Genomic DNA, 19,181 nt, shown 5'->3' on the forward strand with positions numbered 1-19,181 from the left:
AGAGGCCAAAGCTTCAGTTTCCAAAACAACTAGATTAACAGGTAGACTCCGAACAGGTCAATTAAGTGGAGCCAATTTAGGACCATTTCCACTGCCTTTTGAGCTTGTTTTCTGCTTTGAAATACCTGATCAGACTTCACTTAACCAAAAAGTTTGATCTTGGCATCACTCCTAATACAGAAGAAATTTGAGAATATTATAGAAGCCAAAAGATATCCTTCAGTTTACTATTTACTCAAAAGCTCTAGTACAAATCTTAGCGTAGGCTTATGTCAGAAGCACCTTCAATTTTATTTGCTGATAACCGTCTCCTAACTTGCATGTCGCAACAATTGCCTTACAGCCAAAAGAACAATTAAGCCTGCAACTTATGCTTGTAGATGTTTTTTGCAATGCCACCCTGGATTTTGCATGTAGCGATAAAGTGATAATCTACGCTTCAATTGGAAGTCCAGTATGGTTAATAAAGCCGCTAGCATAACTCCAAATGGGAAAAAAAGCAAAGAAAAACTAGAATACAAGACAGTGCATAGTATTGAGGAAATATTTCCACATGGAAAGCCATACTTAATGCAACAATACTGCTACAAACATCCCATCGCAATCTACTGTACAAATAAGCTTATGGCTTAGATGTTTAACAGGAAAAAGGGAGAGAAAAAATGTATTTCAAAGCAACGAATTATTCACCATGCAGGGACACTTCACTGCTGCTCTTTTATATTCTGATCATCGATTAGGATGGTACACTCCCTCCTATTGGAAAGTTTCCACCCGCCAAGGGTCGAGTCTTCAGATGGCTGAAAAAAGAAAGGAAGGTCCATCAGTTAACACCATGTTGCTTTTAATCATTGTCAATAAAGAAACATGCATAGCATTTAAAATAACATCCCCTGAATTATATACCTGACTTTTCGATGGAGCCATGTATTATCTAAATAGAAATCAGAATATAGAAATGAATCTCTCTGAGAAAGGTACATGAGTTTGAAGAACATGGAGAGGTCCATCCAAGAAATGACCAACAAGTTTAAAAACAACAGATAATTCCATGCGAGACATGTTTTGAAGTAAGCCAAGAAAATGAAGTTGCTATGGCTAGGAAGGCAGAGCAGCCAAGCAGAAACGGGATTAACAATACCAAGGTACAAATGCATGACAGAGTCAGTACAACCGCACATCCAAGTCAGTCTTACAAATCCCTCTTTGCTCATTCCTATCAAGGCCTACCTTCATTGTCAGCATAAGGTTTTCCAAAAACTTCTTACCAACCTCGCTTGTTTATTTCTCGCTATTCTGAGATAAATCAAAGCCCTTTACCTTAGTAGCTCCTACTGTCCCATCTGTATTCCATCATGAGCCTGACTGGTGCCATTCTTAGTGTTTGCTCTGATTTGTTCGTGATAAACTCTCTCTTCTTGTTCTTACCACTATCTACCTTAGCAATCTAATATCTAAAATGCTCATTGTGTGTGCTTAGATCCTCTTTATTGTCCATTATTCTAATCATGGGAACACATCAGGCCATTCTGATGTCTTCTAGAAATTTCCATCAGCAATCCAGGACCAACGTTGAGTATAATGGTTTCACATTGAACTTGATTTAGAAGAGTAAATTCAACTTTGCGTGTTCATCACTTCCTTGAATTATATCTTTTCTGGAACGGTCTCTAAGGTTAGTATATAAACGGTCTAGAGTTTCAAATAGTTATTTGTTACATAAATTAACTATTGTACGGGTACTCTATGAGCGACTTCAGAATATTTATTTAAACTTAAGTCTCCATTTCAAAAGGAGGGGATCAATTAGATATTAATAGGTCGAAATCAGCCAGCTATAATAAAAGGGAACATAAACAGAAAGGAAGAGAAAATGGTGTTGACAAGATGTTTAGATTTTACTTGCTACATTTTCATTAGATGGTTTTGGTGTATTTTGTTTGGTTCTTCAGATTTTTATGATTTTCTCCATCTCAATCCTAATATACTGGAATATTCATGGTTTACTCCCACTTTTATCAGAAGTAAAATGGTTAGGTTATACATTTGACAATGTCAAGTTCTTGGTGATTATTAGAGACTCAAGATGACTTCTTTGCGTTAAGTCTATCTACTGCAAGAGGCGGTGCACTTTGATTACTGGTGGTATTAGCATGGTCATTCAGCATATCATGAGCAATCTATTGAGAAATCATTTATGGTGTAGTTACTATTAATCAACTCAAATTACAGTACATATCAAATGGTTGCCTCCACAATCTCAGAATACTTCTTACAGTGATTCCTTGGACTAATATTACTCCTAAATCTTTTATTTTTTTTATAAAACAAAGAAGATAAAAGGAGGGGAAGAGAATTTAGGGATTTCACCTTTGATAGAACTCGGTTGCGAAACGAGATCCATTGTGGCAGATGAACCAGAGCAAAATAAGGATCAATATGTCTACTAGAGTTAAGAAAGGTCACAATTCAAAGAATCCTTGTTACATAGCGTGATAGGGAAAATTCAAAAACTATACATAACATGCAACTCCGTAACCCATTAACAAAACTATTAAGGAAATCGTGGTGATTCTATGTTATGAAAGAGGAAGGAAACACCTAAACCAGAGCAAAATAAAGATCAGCACGTCCACTAGATTTCCATAATATTAAAAAAAAAAAATCATTTTATAGCATGAGAAACCCTAAGAATTGCAATATGTCATGCAATTGTGCAGCCCGTGCATAAAATTAAACAGAAAAAAGAATGCAGGGGGAAAGAAGCTTTTCTGGATCTGATACAAAACCCGTAAGGGATGGATGAATCCCAATTGAAGTAGGGACATATTGGTTGGATGAGTAAAGGATACTGAAAAGGTAGCGCTCCCACCAATCGAGCATGTAGAGGCCCATGGTGACGTTGTATAGATGGATCTTGCGGCTGATCCAATTCATCCTTCCCTTCTTTCCCTTCCTGCCTTCTCCGATTCGATCCGAACCCCAGCGATCGAGAGAGAGAGGCGATGGAATCGGCAAGGGGAGATGACTCTAATCTTCAGAGAGAATGGAAATAGATAGCGAGTTAGAGGAGTCGAAGGAATTCGATCTCTTCTCAAGGAGTCAACGTCGCCGGCCAGAATTGGTCGGGAAGGGAAGGCGAAGAGAAGCCGAGAAATAATAATATGGAATCTTTTTTTTTGGTGGAAATAATATGGATTCTTCGGAATCTAATAATACCATCAATTCTTCATTCCCCTTGTTACAAGGACCTGAGAAAACTACTTAATTCCCCGCGCACCCCGGGAATTTAGAAGTGTTGTCCACGTGGAGCCCCTCGTTTCGTGTGGGTGTCTGTTGGGTGCCCCCTTCCGTTTTATTTACTTATTTATTTATTTATTTTTATTTTTATGTTCGTGGTCGAGGAGATGGGTGGGTTGCATTGTTTTTGACTTGAAAATGTTCCTGGATGTGCGTTGAATTCAAAGGCTTCGTAAATTATTATTATTGGGGAATTCTGTTTCAATTTCAATCATTTCTGTATTATATTTTATAATATCATATCCTTTATTTGATAATCTTATTGGAAATCATGTAAAGACAATTCTTATTTGATATAGATATTTGCGCAAGTATTTTACGATTAAGAAGCAATTGCTTCTTGTACAGATTTGGTATTAATCTACTATAATTATAGAATACCTTATTCTCACGAATTACTGCATTTATTCGAGTGATCCACAAACTACGAAAATCCCTCTTTTGCCTGCCTCTATCTCGATGAGAGGAAACCAAAGCTCTCATATTTGGCCCGAGGGTGGCCACACCGGTGGAGTCGAAGGAGCCGCCGGTGGTTGGGAGAAAAAGACGGGAGCCACCTCCTGCGAGACGGCTGCGGACCTACACAATTTTGGTGAGGACCCTCCGACGATCAAGTTAGAGTGGGGTAAATTCGGTTCAGCCAAAAAGTCCCTTAGAAATTATCTCAACGTGCTATTTATAATCTTGGTGGAGTAGCCCAGGTGGCAGAAACACTGTCAGCCCTCATCATGAGGGGGCGTGGCTCTGAGCCGGATGGCGCGCAGCTTAGGCTGGCTGATGGCGTGCAGTACTGCTCGTTCTTGAGAACGGTAGGATGTTGATAGTCACGGCAGGATATGGTCGGAGTAGTCAAGGTGTTGTCTGACTGCTGAAGGTCGGTTATGGAGACGTGACACGGTAGTGTTGTAAAGTATGGCCACGTAGGTGGACGTAGGCCCGCACATTGGCGCGGTCGTTAGCGAGGCCGAGCTCGTTAAGTAGTTGCGTCATGTGTTTGACAAGGTCGGCTTGGCGGGTATTGGAAGTAGTTCGGCTTCCCAGGTTCTGAGGCATGCTTGGTGAAGCGCCCCGAGCTCGAGAGTTGGGGCGTATTACTAGGGTAGGCACCCCGAGCTTGTTCGGGGCAGGTCGGTGAATGTCTGGAGGTGCCCCGAGCTTGATCAGAGGAGTCGGCGGATATTTAAAGTTGGTAGAGCTTTTGGCAAGGGTCCTGAAGATGAGCTGACCCTGGGCTAAAGTGGAGATTCAGTTGATTGTCGTTGACGTTTACTGGCGGCATTTTAGTTGTGGGCTGGACGATCCATTTTTCCTCCTATCAATTATTATACCTTACCAGAAAGAAGTTGCTTCTAACTATTGGTAACTAATAGAATGCGAAGATGCTCAAAAATGCTAAAGCTATATAGTAAGTGCACAAGCATAACACTGATCACATTCCATTTTATTCAAGATGTGGTAAATGAATGCCTAGAACATTAGAGTGCTAGTAAATCAAGTTGGTAACATATACAAGAGACTTGGATCTAATCTCGCCCTTACTTGGCTGGGTTTTCCACTTATCCTAACTCTGAACATAGAGCACTCATTAGAATATATGACACCTTGATGATTTCAAATGAGGTGTCAACAATAATTGAAGATTAAATTATTACAAGGTACAGATTCGCCAAGCCAGCTTTATTTTATTTTAATAATAATTTTAAAATATCTTCATTAAAACGAATCTTAGGCATTTGTGCGTGATAAAAAAGACAGGCGCATGGGTTGGTGGTTAAAATGGAGGAATTATAGAAGATTTTGTGGTAGCGTTTTTTGAAATATATTTTTGAGAAGAGATGAATTCCGTGCATGTTGATGATCAATGTGAGGCCCAACAGAAAGTCAAACAAACTCTCCTTGCCAATAAAAAAATTTTCTATAAAGTTACTGTACAAGTGCTTGAATATGAAATGATTAGGTAGGAATCCTTGACTTCAACAGCCTCAAGTTGTTCAACGACTGGTCGATGCTTTGTAGTAACAAATAACTGATTGAATATGATAGAGCGTGACCCAAGACCAAAAAATTAGCTGCCGTGCTTTTTAATGTTTGAAATTCAGAAGACGGAACATGACAAAGTTTGATTCAGTTGAGGATCATCTTTTTGGATTTTAGAGATGCTGTTTCTAATGCAAGTTTTATTCTCCTCTGGCTCGGTCTTTACTGCAGTTCATCGGCCAAGTTGCAGCTCGCTATTTGAATAGGACTTTTACTTATCCTATGGCTTTCATTTCTGCCGGCGTTTATAAAACTCTTATTTTATCTACTCCTATCCTGTTGTGGGTAATTAACCTTTTTATCAATTCTTGTAACTCGAAAGATCTTTGTAACTCCTATCTCTGTGAAGTCCTCTTCAACCTGCAACGAAGGCCGGGTGGTCTTCTTACCTCCATCCTTCTCAAAGAAATGATTTAACTTTCAATACGTGCCCCAATTGCAAATATCACGTCCACCATTTCGTCAAAATTACGCTTCAAACAAGCTGAAGCCCCTCATCCGAACCATGGCAATGCGTGCCGACCCATTTTTGCTGAGCCAAGAGACCAAGAAACTTTTCAAGCTGTGCTAACCACGTCATTGACATTGACTCTAGTACAACCCTACCTTGTCGCAGAACCTACATCTAACCAATTTTCTTAGGTGGTGGTGTAGAAATTTCAGCTTCCATGACATAACCCTATCTCCAGAGAGCCCTATATACTGTACAAACGATCTTTCAGCATCACAGTTCGAATGCAGATGCCAAATCTTAAAAATAATAGCTTATGCTTGTACAGGGTTCACACGCAAATCTTTTAATATCTCAAGCAGCAAATGAGAAAGTGCAGCCAAGTGTTAAAATAGGAGTTGGTTCGCTTGCTCCTGGCATTCATATGGTCTACACTCTTTTTTTCTTTTTTCTTTTTTAATTCTTTCGTCGTTTTGGCTAGTTGACCAATCTTCTAAAAATGACCTTGACTTAACCTCCCCAATGAGATGAATTTACTGTTGATTTTTCCCATTACATTCTTATTATAATGCTTTTTTTTTAGTGAGAAACGGAGGAAGCAAAAAGCTTCCCCCTGTTTATTAGGAAATTGAGTTATGTACAAAAGGGTGTAGAAAATAAGAAAGAAGAAAGGAATACAGAAAAAAAAAAAAAGATAAATAGAACAAAAATCATTTTTTTAAAGAAACGTTTATACATAAAAACCATATTAGCTGACAGCCCATTGTTGATTAGAGAAAGCAACCCATTTCAATGTTTTATGTCACCAACCATAAATAGTCAATTAATGTTTGTTAGTTTTCCTATTTGCCAAATCTCTTATTCCCCGTTTGGTTACTTTCTTTCTTGCAATGTTCAACCGAAAACAATCCCTCTTCTTAGTCCATTAATACATAAAAGGAGTTCATAGAGATTAATACTCTCCGCACTCTATTTCACCATTCCCTTCACAACAAATATTAAAAAATAAAATCTGCAGCATCTCTTCAAATCGGGAAGAAGGGTTTAGGGATGAAGAAATACGAAAGGTATTTTCATCCCCCAAGAATCTATAGTTAAAAACCAATTTAACTGTAGACCAGGTGTTATAAAACCAATCCACAGGGGTTAACAATTAAGATATGGTTTAAGGATGGATCCACCATTAATTTTTCTTTTTTTTTTCTTGAGGAGGGTAAATCGGATATATTATACCAATCGAGTGTAAATACATTCATAATAATTAAAACATAAAATATTCAAAAATTGAGAAGAAGCAGCTGTCTCGAAAGTCCACTGTATAAACCTAATATGATTTGCCATATATATCATCATCAAATATTAGTTTTCTGTAGATATGTATGATAAGAAAGTAGGGTTGCTCCTGTTCAACAGTAATTTTGTGTTGGAGGACGGGAATTGGTTTGTGTAGATGGTGAAGCAAACAGCCATCTAAGAACCGTTAAGGAGTACCCTCAAAAATAATGTAGAAAATCTTTAAAATTTTTATGGTTCTTTCTACGCAGAATAACGCAGCATGCAATTTTTTTATTGGAACCGTAATACCGAACACCTTGACCCCACACAATTAGTGCACCACTGGCATTTCTAATTTTAATTATATTTTAATAATGTGCTCGTCCTTTTTTTATTATTATTATTCTTTTCCGATACCTTCTGTTTCCCAGTCCCACGTTTCTTTTGAAATCTTGATGCCGGCCCAAAAACGGAGCTCTGCTGCACGATTCTTATGTGTTTTTTTATCAATACCACATGCCGCCTGGCTCCCCCCCCCCATTTCGGCTTCCTCCTATTTTTGAGCCACACGATTGCCGTGACGTTGCTGCGTAGAAAATGTACAGCTAGCGTAGCGACAAGTCATTCAAAATGTACGTCACTGATTACGAGAGGTTTCACTGCACGTCCTGAAAAATTGCAAGCAAACCTTTCCTTAAATTCCAACTGGGAGAGGAGAACAGAGAACTAAGAAAGGAGGTGATCTGTTTCTTTAGTTTGTTTCCGCTTAGCAAGGAGAGGAGGAGAAAGAGGAACTTCCGATGGCGAAATTGCCCGAGGAGGAACACCCCGAGAAGGCCTTCGGCTGGGCGGCCCGCGACTCCAACGGTGTGCTCTCCCCCTTCAAATTCTCGCGAAGGTACTTTCGACTCCGAATGCTTTTTCTTAGCAAAAAGGTGGCAGCCAGGTCCATCCTGCCTCGTTGCACGAAATTTAACTCTAATTTATGGCTTTTTATTCTTACTTTTCGGATCTTAAATTTCTCTTGTGATGCACACCTGCTGCTAGTTTCTAGCACTGCACGTAATTTTACTGACTACTTTTTTCTTTTCTTTTCTTTTTCCTTCGTGCAGGAGTTCAGGGCCAAAGGATGTTAACATAAAGATACTATATTGCGGAGTCTGCCACTCGGATCTTCACTTCGTAAAAAATGAATGGGGAATGTCTATTTACCCCATCGTACCTGGGTACTGTATACTTCCCTGAGTTAGGAATACCGTCGGCCAGTAATTGTTCTGCCGCTAGAACACCCTATTCAGGAGGAAGCTTTGTTGAATCTGAAATCTCAAAGCCTCGAGCTTGGTTGATTCCTATATATTTTAATTTAAGTGCACCGATAGCTCTCCGAGTCATCTCACGAAGTTAAAACAAAAAAATATATATATTAAATTTAATAGGCAATGTATATTCTAGTAGTATTTAACCATAATCTGAGAACAAAAATCTTGCATTATCAATATAAATTTCCTTTTTTTTTTGAGAAAATAATGTGAACTTTCACTATCAAAGTATTTCTCAGTGTTCGACTATGATATTCTCTAAGCTAAATGCTCTTATTTTAAGTTAAATGTTCCTTGAGCCATCTTAACATCTAGGGGATCTTTCTGGGTCCGTGATTTGCTTTTGGACAGAATGGCGATCAACGAAGACAATTAGTAGTTGAGTTGGAATTCGTTGATGTCATTGAGGTGCATACTGCACAGTCATCTTTCAAGCAGGTCCTGCATAACTTTTTGTTCAAAGAGATTGTTTACCTGCTCAAAAAAAAAAGAATTTGTTCATTTGCCCAAAAAAAAAGAATTTATTCAAAGAAAACTGTCATTGAGCTAAACAAGAAGCGTTAGAAATTGGTGGCTCCAAATTGTTTTTCTTGAGTATCGCTCTTCTTTCTACATATCTAGCTATTTTTGGCACTTCGTTCCTATCATTTATGGTTGAAGACATTAATTACTTGAGGAATTCCATCATTTTCTTTTCTTCTCTTCTTTAGAAACCTATGTGGGCCGGTAGATTGAGAATCTATCCGATCATTTTCATTCAATAAACGATCGTTTTATTTTTTTATTGTATTTCCTAGTCGACATGTCACTTGAGAGTTATATCAAATTAACTCTATCCTTTCTGCGAGCCGCCGAGATGACGTTGGTAAAACCTAGTCAAAATCAGCTTCAAGCCCTGTTGGGGCCCGGGCCCGCTATAAATAGAAACCACGAATAGCCAACCACCACGTAATGATCTCAGTTTTATGTACAAACGTATATTTCACATAAGATATACAGCAGCTAGGTATCACGTTAACATCACAATGATAGATTAAGAATATTAACTAGGAGGTCAACAGGGATTTATTGTTATACTGGCCGGAGTCTTTTGGAGGGTGGGGAATTAATTTCCCCTATTAACTAAGCTTCGCACCTGAGCTAGTTTAGATGCATGCATCGTTGCAGGCGGGGGAGAACGGCATAGTTGACCTTGAACTCGATGCAAGAGTAGTTATTACTTGGCGAGAAGTGGTATCTCTCTCTTACATGATTTCCTTTCCTCATACAAACAGGCATGAGATCGTGGGCATCGTCACGGAAGTCGGCAGCATGGTGCAGAAATTCCGGGTGGGCAACGCCGTAGGCGTCGGCTGCATGGTCGGCGGCTGCGACGAATGCGAGGATTGCAAGAGGGGATGGGAGAGCTACTGTCCCAAAACCATTCTCACATACAGCAACATCTACCACGACGGCACGGTAACTTACGGTGGATACTCCGACAGGATCGTTGTCGAGGAGCACTACGTTGTGCGTTTTCCCGACGGTTTGCCCAAGGATGCCGGCGCGCCGCTCTTGTGCGCCGGAATCACCGTTTACAGCCCCATGAGGTACTACGGGCTCGCTGAGCCCGGGACTCACCTGGGTGTGGTTGGGCTTGGCGGGCTTGGCCATCTGGCCGTGAAGTTCGCCAAGGCTTTTGGGGCCAAGGTCACGGTCATCAGCACGTCGCCGAGCAAGGAGAAGGAAGCAATCGAGCATCTCGGAGCAGATGCATTTCTTGTTAGTCGCAATGCTGAGCAAATGAAGGTACGGAATATTAATTTGTGATAGATCCAGATTAGATCCAGATTAATTATTATTGGTCTGGTCAAAGTTGCTCAAACATAATAGCTTTCTTTTTTATCACTAATTTCTTTCTGCAAAATATTTGTCGTGAGAAATTCCTATTATTATTATCTATTTTGTGTCAGTGAGCCTTTTCGCCACCTTTTCTGACTCGTAAACTTGAATAATAGGATCTAGTTGGATTCATCTTGAGCTTATTAATAATCTTCATTTGCCAACTATGGGTGGTTTTCCCCCTTCTGTTACATGCGTGCAGGCTGCCGCACGTACCATGGATGGTATCCTCGACACAGTCTCGGCGAAACATTATCTGTTGCCCTTGATGGAGCTCTTGAAGTCTCATGGTAAGCTGGTTTTGGTAGGTGCACCCGAGGAGCCACTCGAGCTGCCAGCATTTCCTCTACTTGTAGGTAATAAATCCTTATTATAGTGAACTTCGGTTTTAAGAGTACCTCTATCTAGCTAGTTGTGCATTTGACCTATATAATCAAATTTGGAGTAGATCATGCAGATTAAGATGAAATTTTTGTCAATAGATATACTGACGTTCCTCTCCCATCCCTTTAATTTCCTTTCGGAAAAAAAAAAAACTACTAGCATTCCACGTGGCAAGAGAACAAGAATCTTAGTTTGATAACAAATTTGCTCAACTTAATCTGGCAGGCAGAAAGCTTGTGGGAGGAAGTGCAACAGGAGGGATGCAAGAGACGCAAGAGATGTTAGATTTTGCAGCCAAGCATAACATAACAGCAGACATAGAGATTATTCCGATGAATTACATCAATACGGCTATGGAGCGGCTTGCCAAGGCAGATGTCAAATATCGGTTCGTGATTGATGTCGCGAATACTTTGAGTGCTTGAAGCTTGAATTTGTACTGATGCAAGCCATCAACTGCTAAGAGAACAACTTTAAATCAATCACAAGGCGTGTATCAAATCTTTTTCATGACATAAGTGATGGCGTCAAATAAAATAGTTGGCTTTTATTAGACCTACTTGCCCATGTTATGATATGGAAACTAACAAGTATATATGAATGCCAGCATTGTTCGTCACCCTAAGTTTCCTCCTTTTCTGAATTTCAAAAGCTTGGATAAGTTGGAGATCATCTTTTTCTATCATATGAAAATAATAATATAAACTAATTTGGTTAGTTGGCTTAAAATTTGTATTTGATTACAATTGTAGTTGGCTTTGTGCTCTGCAAAAAAACAATAACTAGATTTGTACCAAAAAAAACCAAGAATTAGATTGCATATAAATCACATATACGTCCATGATGTAATCAGTGCCTAACATTTCTACGAAACAAAGAAGTAGAATACAAATGCAACATAAATTACACACTCCTGTGAATATAGCGTCGCTTAACTCCAATTCTGGCCGATACAATTTTTTTTTTTTTTTTTTCTGACAACAATGGAGTGATTTCAAGTCTCACAAGGTTCCGAATTGTTGGTATGATTTATGGTGCCGTGTAAAACCAACATAGCAGCAATCTGGAAAGTTTACCCACAAGTGTGTATAGAGAGAATTTACACGTGAAAGGAGGAGAACGTGGGGAGGCAACAAGGTAGAAGTACGGCGGTGATGGAACGAGATCTGTTTGATCGAATGGTCCGCAGATAACGATCGCGAGATGACAGCCCCCTTTTTTTTCTGCTTAAAATGACAGCCCCTTTTTTTTTTTTTTGGGTAAAAACAGCATTTCATATAGCTCTAACTTGAGTACATCCAGCCATATCGGAAGCAAAAAAAGAGTACAAGGTAGGGGGTATCCCTCCTACCGATGTCCAAATGATCTCCCCGGAATGTCGGGCTACATAAGAGGCCACCCAATCAGCTGCACGGTTTGCCTCCCGGAAAATGTGTAGAGCCTGAAAATCGCTCAACTCCTGAGCCAACCTACGGATATCACGGATAAGGGAATGGCCGTCACCATATCTATCCAATCCACGAGCCCAGTCAATCACCACACAGGAGTCCCCCTCAAGGCAGAGCCGCTCAGTACCCAGTATCTGCCTGGCAAAGGATATCCCTTCCCAAGCTGCCCGCAACTCCGTCCCAATAGCAGTAAGTCCGGGCGTGCGACGACCACCAGCTGCTATCATCCTCCCAAGATGATCCCTGATCACAAAACCGACGCCTCTGGCCACTCCGTCCACCGACATACTACCATCGAAGTTCACTTTGAGATAACCAGAGGGTGGGGGTACCCAAGAAACAAGGACGAACCTGGGCGCTGTGACAGCGGAAGAAGTACCCCAGATGTCCCCGGCCATCCCAGAAGAGAACCTCGCGGTAGCTGTGATGATCTCCCTCGCATGACGAATCGCTCTATCCACCACCATCCTCGGCGGTAATCTTCTACCTTCAAACACGCCAGAATTTCTGTCCAACCATATATGATAAGCCATGTATGCCCAACGAATCCCCGCATCAACAGTACTGGGCCTCCGCATAGAGACCCTCAACCAATGAATCAAATCCTGTGTCGACTCAACTGAGTGGGGCAATAGGGCCGGTGACCTCCTCCAAATCTCCCTGGCTCTGGGACACTGCAATAAAACATGATCAATAGTCTCCTCCGTATCTATGCACACCTCGCACCCCTGGGTGATCCTCATCCCACGCCGTGCTAATAAACTCCTGGTCGGTAAGCAGCCCCATACCACCTTCCAGATAAAAAGCGACACCCGCGGATGAGTCCGCATCCTCCAAATCCATCCCTCCTCTATCTGCCGGCCTGGCTCACTAATCATCAGCTGATGAATATCCCTGGCACGCACCTGAGACCTCCCTGTCGGCACCCAGACTAGTCTGTCTGGCCTCTCCCTGGCAGGAACTGGTAGGGCCAGGACCATCTCTGCCAGCTGCGCCCCAAACACCTCCTGAATCAGCTCCTCCCTCCAACGACCACCCTCCAGCTCGATCAGGTCTCTGACCCTAAGCCCAGCTATCCTCGCCGTGTCCACCATCACCGGCAACCTACTGATAGGCTGCTCTGTCAACCAGCTGTCCTCCAGCACATCTATGGACCGCCCATCCCCAATGGCCCACCTGATCGCCGGTAGCACCATCCCTGCTCTAGTGCAAATCTCTCTCCATATCGGTGAATGGCGGCGGCCGCCACGGATCCCAGGCGCTAGAGCACCATACTTGGCCCTCATCAAAGCAGCCCACATACCATCCGGCTCTAGTACTACTCTAGCAGCCTGTCGAGCCAACAAAACCTCCCGTCTCATCACTAGGGACTGGACCCCTAATCCTCCACACCTGGTCGGCTGACATACAACCTCCCACGCCATCAGATGAATCCCCCCTCTACCTCCATTCCTTCCCCAGATAAAATTCCTGAAGATCCGCTCAAGATTTCGCACAGTCGCTACTGGCATAAGGGAATTGGACAGTAAGTAAATAGGGATCGAAGAGAGAACTGACCGTACCAAGGTAACCCTGCCCATCATGGATAGTGAATGTAGCTGCCACCCCTCCAATCTGTGTCTAATATTGAGCTCAAGAGAGGAACACTCCCTGCTGCGTAACCGAAAGTGGCACACCCAAGTACCTCAGCATGCCCTCCTGCTCTCCCACTCCCAACATCTCCAATATAGAAGTCTTCACCGCCACTCTGATCTTCGGGCTAAAGCATATTGCTGATTTGGATAAGTTGACCCGTTGACCAGATACCGAACAATAGTCCCGGAGAATCCTCTGAATGACCCGTGCATCCTGCCTCGTAGCCCGGGCTAGAAGTAGACAGTCATCGACAAAAAGCAAATGGGAGGTCGGTGATGCGTCCGGCACGGGCCTGTAAACAACCAGCTCCTGGTTGCTCACTGCCTGCCTAAGAGCTCTAGAGAGAGCATCTGCACATATAATAAAGAATAAGGGAGATAGAGGACAACCCTGACGTAATCCCCCGGAAGACTCGAAAAACCGGGAGGGCGTCCCATTCACCAAGATGGCAAAAGAAGGAGCTCTGACACACCCCATCACCCATCTAATCCATATATCATGAAAGCCAAATTCCTGCAAGGACTGCTGTACAAAGTCCCATCTCATCCTATCATAGGCCCTCTCCATATCAAGTTTGATCCCCATCAAACTCCTACTGCTCGATGCCCTACGAAGATCAAACATAAACTCCTGAGCAATAAGAACATTATCAGAAATGCTCCGACCTCCCACAAAAGCCCCCTGCTCCGGGCTGATAATCCTCGGAAGAATGACCCTCAGTCTGACTGCTAGTAACTTCGCCGTCGCCTTGTACATGATAGTACATAGGCTGATCGGGCGGAAGTGACTAGGCTCAGAAGCATCCTGTCGCTTCGGTATAAGAGTGATCAAGGTCCTCTGCCAATCTGTAGACATAACTGCGGTGCTAAAGTACTGCTGTATGGCTGCCGTCACATCCTGTCCTACTATCATCCAGTACCTCCGAAAGAACAACGGTGGAAAACTATCCGGCCCCGGCGCCTTGTCCCCCTCAAGAGACCACACAACCTCCCGAATCTCCCTCTCCGATACCGGCCTGATCAGTGCCATAGTATCCTCCTCTGCCACACGTGCCGAGGGCAGGACAAAACCCTCTGGACTCCCACTGCCTAACTGCTCGGACCACCTGGCCCTGAAAAACCCCTCCAGCACTCTCTGGATCATGTCGGGGTCCTCCACTATCTGCCCAGCCTCATCCCTGATAGCCCTGATCCTATTTCGATGTCTCCTGATCACCACCGCCTGATGGAAAAAACTGGTGTTCCGATCACCCTCCCGGATCCACTGTATCCGTGATTTCTGTCTCCAAAAAATCTCCTGCTGCCTCAGAAGAGAGTCATGTAATGATAGAAGTGACCTAAGCTCCCCCATCTCCTCATCCTCCAAGCCCCCCTCTACCTCCTGGGACTGTAAACTAAGAATGGCCACTTCAGACTCCTCAATCCGCCTAAATATATTCCCCACTTCCTCACGGTTCCACCTCCTTAGCCTTCTCTTAGTTAACTCCAGTCTGCGTGACACCCGATACATAGCATCCCCTCTGACCGGCATACCCCATGCCTCCCTCACTATCTCCCAAGACTGTGGGTAGCATAACCAGAACTTCTCAAATCTAAAAGGGGAATGACTTGAGACAAGTGTATCGGTACTAACCAGTAAAGGACTATGATCAGATGCAATCCTTGGCAAATGACGAACATGATGATCAGGGAAGCATTGGATCCACCCGGCTATGGCATAGACTCTGTCCAATCTCTCCCAGACCCGAGCCTGCCCCTGCTGGTTATTACACCATGTAAACTTTGGCCCCGAGAAGCCTAAGTCAATCAAGCCATTCTCCATAATGAAGTCTTGAAATTCCCTGATCTCCCTTTTGTAAGTAAAAGCCCTCCCCCCCATCTTTTCATGGGGATGAGCAATACAATTAAAATCCCCTGCCACCGACATAGGATAGCCCTGACTGATGAGCTGAGATGCCTCCTCCCATAAAAGCCTCCGTTCTATAAACTTTGTACTAGCATACACAGCTGCAAGAACCCACGGTCTGCGATCTTCCTCAGAGATCACTATGATCGCCTCTTGGTTGCAAACATTAAAGACATCAATTTTACAACCACCCTGTAACCAAGTCACAATAATACCTCCTGACAATCCCTGAGATTCCACAGCATAGAACCCCCATGATTTCGGAAGCATCTTCCTTACCTTCTGCAGGCTCAGCCCGGATAACCGGGTCTCGAACAGAACACATATCTCCGGTTTGTGCAGATGCACTAACCTACGGAAAGCCGGGGCGAAAGAGGGCTTCCCCGCGCCACGGCAATTCCAAAGAAGTGCTCTCATGATGCACACTGATCACCGGCACCGCCCACACCCCCAGGGTCATTGCCACCTGTAGTCATCGAATTCCCACCATCGCCAATTATTACGTCATTAGCAATGCTCGAAACGCTGGGACTCACACTCTTCACCGAAGCTTTCAATCGGTTCAGAGTTTGAAAGTGAAGGTCACTGTTCACCTGTGCCGTTTGGCACGCATGCTCCAGTCCCCCCTCACTGGCATCACAATGGAGATCCTCACCTTCCATACACACAGTCTCCAGCTGTCCACACAAAACAGAGGGGAAAGAGGAAGCTGCTACCTGGTTTGTCCCGAAGCCACCTCCTGTAGAGCTCACACTGGCCATTTCCTTCCCTCCATCATGAATTGGTTGCCCGCAGCCAGCTAGCTCCACAGCCACAGGGTCTTCGGTCATCACCTTCCTCCCAGCGTTGGCGGATACGTCCTCACCAGTCACCCTCGCCAGTAGATCCGCCGCCACCGATGCTGCCCGTGCCAGCCCCCGCCGGGGCGATTTGCCCCTCCCGAATCGCCGACCACTCCTCTCCTCCATTTGCCCGGCCATGCATGAGATCGCCGGTGAGAGGGGGGGTGGGGAGCTTTTGCTTCTCCAGCGCCCTTTTCCGACCTTTCCGGCCACACTTCCACTAGGAGAGGGAGCCCGGATAGGTGTAGCCGGGCAGCTTCCCAGCGACCCGGAGTCGAAGGCTGCCGAAACTCGCTGGGGCTTCGGTGGACTACGGGCCCTCTTCAGTGGGCTTGGACACGGCCCACTGCTCAAAACCGATCCAGAGGGCTTATGCCCCCCGCCGAGTCCCCTCACCGATTCGCAGTTTGTCTCGGTTTGGCCTCCGGGTTGACTCAGCCCTTGGACCACCCGTTCAGTTGGGTATCCCGATTTCATCAGCTCCGGCGATTTCCGCCGGGCTACTTTGGTTGGCTTTTGCCAACCCTCCAGGTCCGGCGGGGAAATAGGCATCCTCGGTCCCCCTTCGTCGTGACCCAGGGATGGGGCCTTGGCCACCAGAGCCGGAGCAGAGCTCGTGCTCGCCCCACCCGACTTCAGCTTCCGGCTTCCCCCTTTAGGATCCTTGGGGCCATTTATCCAATTCGTAGACAGCCATGGGCCATACACCAAATGTTCTTCTTCATCCCGAGGCTCCTTCCCTGTCTCCGTCCGTCCTGCAGAGCTGTCAGCCCCCAGCTCCTTTCCTGCCGTCACCGGAGGGGAGAAATCACATGCCGCCTCCCCATGGCCGATGCGACCACACCTGTAGCAGTAGTCAGGTAGGTTCTCATAAACGAAGCTTTGCCAAAACTTCCTTTCAATGCCTTCCTCAACCCCTTTCATGAATATTCCGGGCCGCAGAGGAATTTTGATATCAAGTTCCACCTTAACCCTCGCAAAGCCTCGTTTCGTCCCCTGATCAGTAGCTGCATCCAAGGCAAGCGGTCTTTCGGCCGTCGCAGCAATTTGCAAAATAGTCTCCCTGGCCCAAAAATCCAGAGGCAACCGTGGGAGACGCAGCCATGCTACGACTCGGCCGGCGCCGCCGGAGCCCGGAACGAAGTTCGGCCGCCAACGTTCCATGGTGAATAGCTGACCAGCCACCAGGAACGGACCCCTCATCATCATCGCCTCCCGATCTCTTTCGGAAGCAAAGCGGACCGCCAACACATCCTCTGCCATGGTAAATACCTCAGCATTATAGTCCATATTCCCCGCCCGTCTCAACTCCCTCACTACCCAGTCGACCGGGACCTTCCGTCCTACGCTCTGCATAAAGACCGTTGTGGACTGCCATTCCCTTCTGGTCATCTCCAGCCGCTCCTCGGGGACCTTCAGAACCTCAGAGAACCGATTCTGCAAATTCCCCAACTCCCGCTCAGTTATCCGGTGGCGAGTCCAGCTTCCCTGCTTTGCCGTGCCCTTCGCCACCGCCGCCCATGTCGCCTCCTTCATCTCGGCCCGGGGAGGGAGATGCCCTAGCCCCTCGACCCTACCGGCCTTCCTTGTCTCCCTCTCCTGCGCCTTCTTGTCGTCCATACACACTCCCAGCTCCCGTTCGAGAGAATACCCCACTGACCGCACACTTTTTGATGCGGCTCTCTCTCTCTCCTCCCCCTCTCTCTCTCTCTCCTCCCTCCCAACTTTTCCCCTCCACCCAATGACAGCCCCCTTTGCCTCGCGGCACTGCGCTCGCTTCATCGGAAGCTTCTACCTTCACCCAACCGTATATTTAATGGTCAAATTTAATGAGATCCATCCGCTGCGAATTTGCATTTCATTTTCATTTGTATTTCATTTCTCATTTACATTTTATTTTCATTTGAATTTCATTTAGCCGTCAAAGGTAGTCCATTCGCGTTATTTTTAGAGCACGTCACGTGCAAGAGCTGGCTCATCGACTTTCATCGTTTGGCTAGCCACCATTTATGGCCCACCGCAAAAGCCAGCGTGGGGCCCACCATTGGTGGGGCATGCTAATATCGTGCCCCCCCGCAAAGGCTACGCCCCCTCCCCCTCGCGATCCCCTCACGATCAAGCATCCCTTACGGCCCACCTTAGGCAACCCTCCCTCCCCCCCCCCCCCCCCCCCCACCCCTTTCTCTCTGCCATGCATGACCAGCTAAAAAACAACTTGATATTTATCTATGTTGAGCCTAGATCTTTGCTACTATTTAAGTAAGAAATTCTTTTAATACCAAAATTATTCTCCTCAGTTGTATAAGCTCACAACATCATGCATATTTTGGGAGGCATCATAATATCATATACATATGCTATAAACATCTAAGTATGTGCTACTTTGGACATGCCATACTATTATTAATAAAACCAAATAGCTGAGATGTACCCTTGAATCTACCATCTTTGGTTGCTAAACAGAGAAGTGTGATCCGTGGTATAAATCCTAACTCAAGCCAACCTACCAAGCTAATAGAGCTTCTCCCGAGACACGAGTTTAAACAATGTGCGGGATCAAAGGCATATGGAGGAGGACCATGGGTGAGTACGAAAGCATGGTGCTAGCGCTTAGTATGAGCTGTCGATGTAAAAAATAATAATAATAATAAAATAAATAAAAAGATCTGCATCCAAATCCGAACCCGAAATCAAACTGGACGCG

The 19,181-nt window shown here is 44.6% G+C and overlaps 2 protein-coding genes across 2 annotated transcripts; one reads left to right on the plus strand and one right to left on the minus strand.

Annotated features, from left to right (window-relative positions):
- Positions 1-489: 489 nt before the first annotated feature.
- Positions 490-3,178, minus strand: LOC103703951. Its single transcript, XM_039126448.1, has 3 exons — positions 2,853-3,178; positions 2,371-2,443; positions 490-800 (listed from the first exon to the last, which is right to left on the minus strand). Exons 1-3 carry the CDS (start codon positions 2,935-2,937, stop codon positions 737-739), a joined length of 222 nt encoding a protein of 73 aa, XP_038982376.1. The 5' UTR covers positions 2,938-3,178; the 3' UTR covers positions 490-736.
- A 4,595-nt stretch (positions 3,179-7,773) lies between these two features.
- LOC103703952 (8-hydroxygeraniol dehydrogenase-like) lies at positions 7,774-11,266 on the plus strand. The gene is made up of 5 exons (XM_008787035.4): positions 7,774-7,961; positions 8,176-8,289; positions 9,657-10,170; positions 10,466-10,619; positions 10,873-11,266. Exons 1-5 carry the CDS (start codon positions 7,864-7,866, stop codon positions 11,070-11,072), a joined length of 1,080 nt encoding a protein of 359 aa, XP_008785257.3. The 5' UTR covers positions 7,774-7,863; the 3' UTR covers positions 11,073-11,266.
- Positions 11,267-19,181: the final 7,915 nt, after the last annotated feature.

Source organism: Phoenix dactylifera, chromosome 5, assembly GCF_009389715.1.
Source record: "Phoenix dactylifera cultivar Barhee BC4 chromosome 5, palm_55x_up_171113_PBpolish2nd_filt_p, whole genome shotgun sequence".
In the NCBI taxonomy this organism is placed as follows: domain Eukaryota; kingdom Viridiplantae; phylum Streptophyta; class Magnoliopsida; order Arecales; family Arecaceae; genus Phoenix; species Phoenix dactylifera.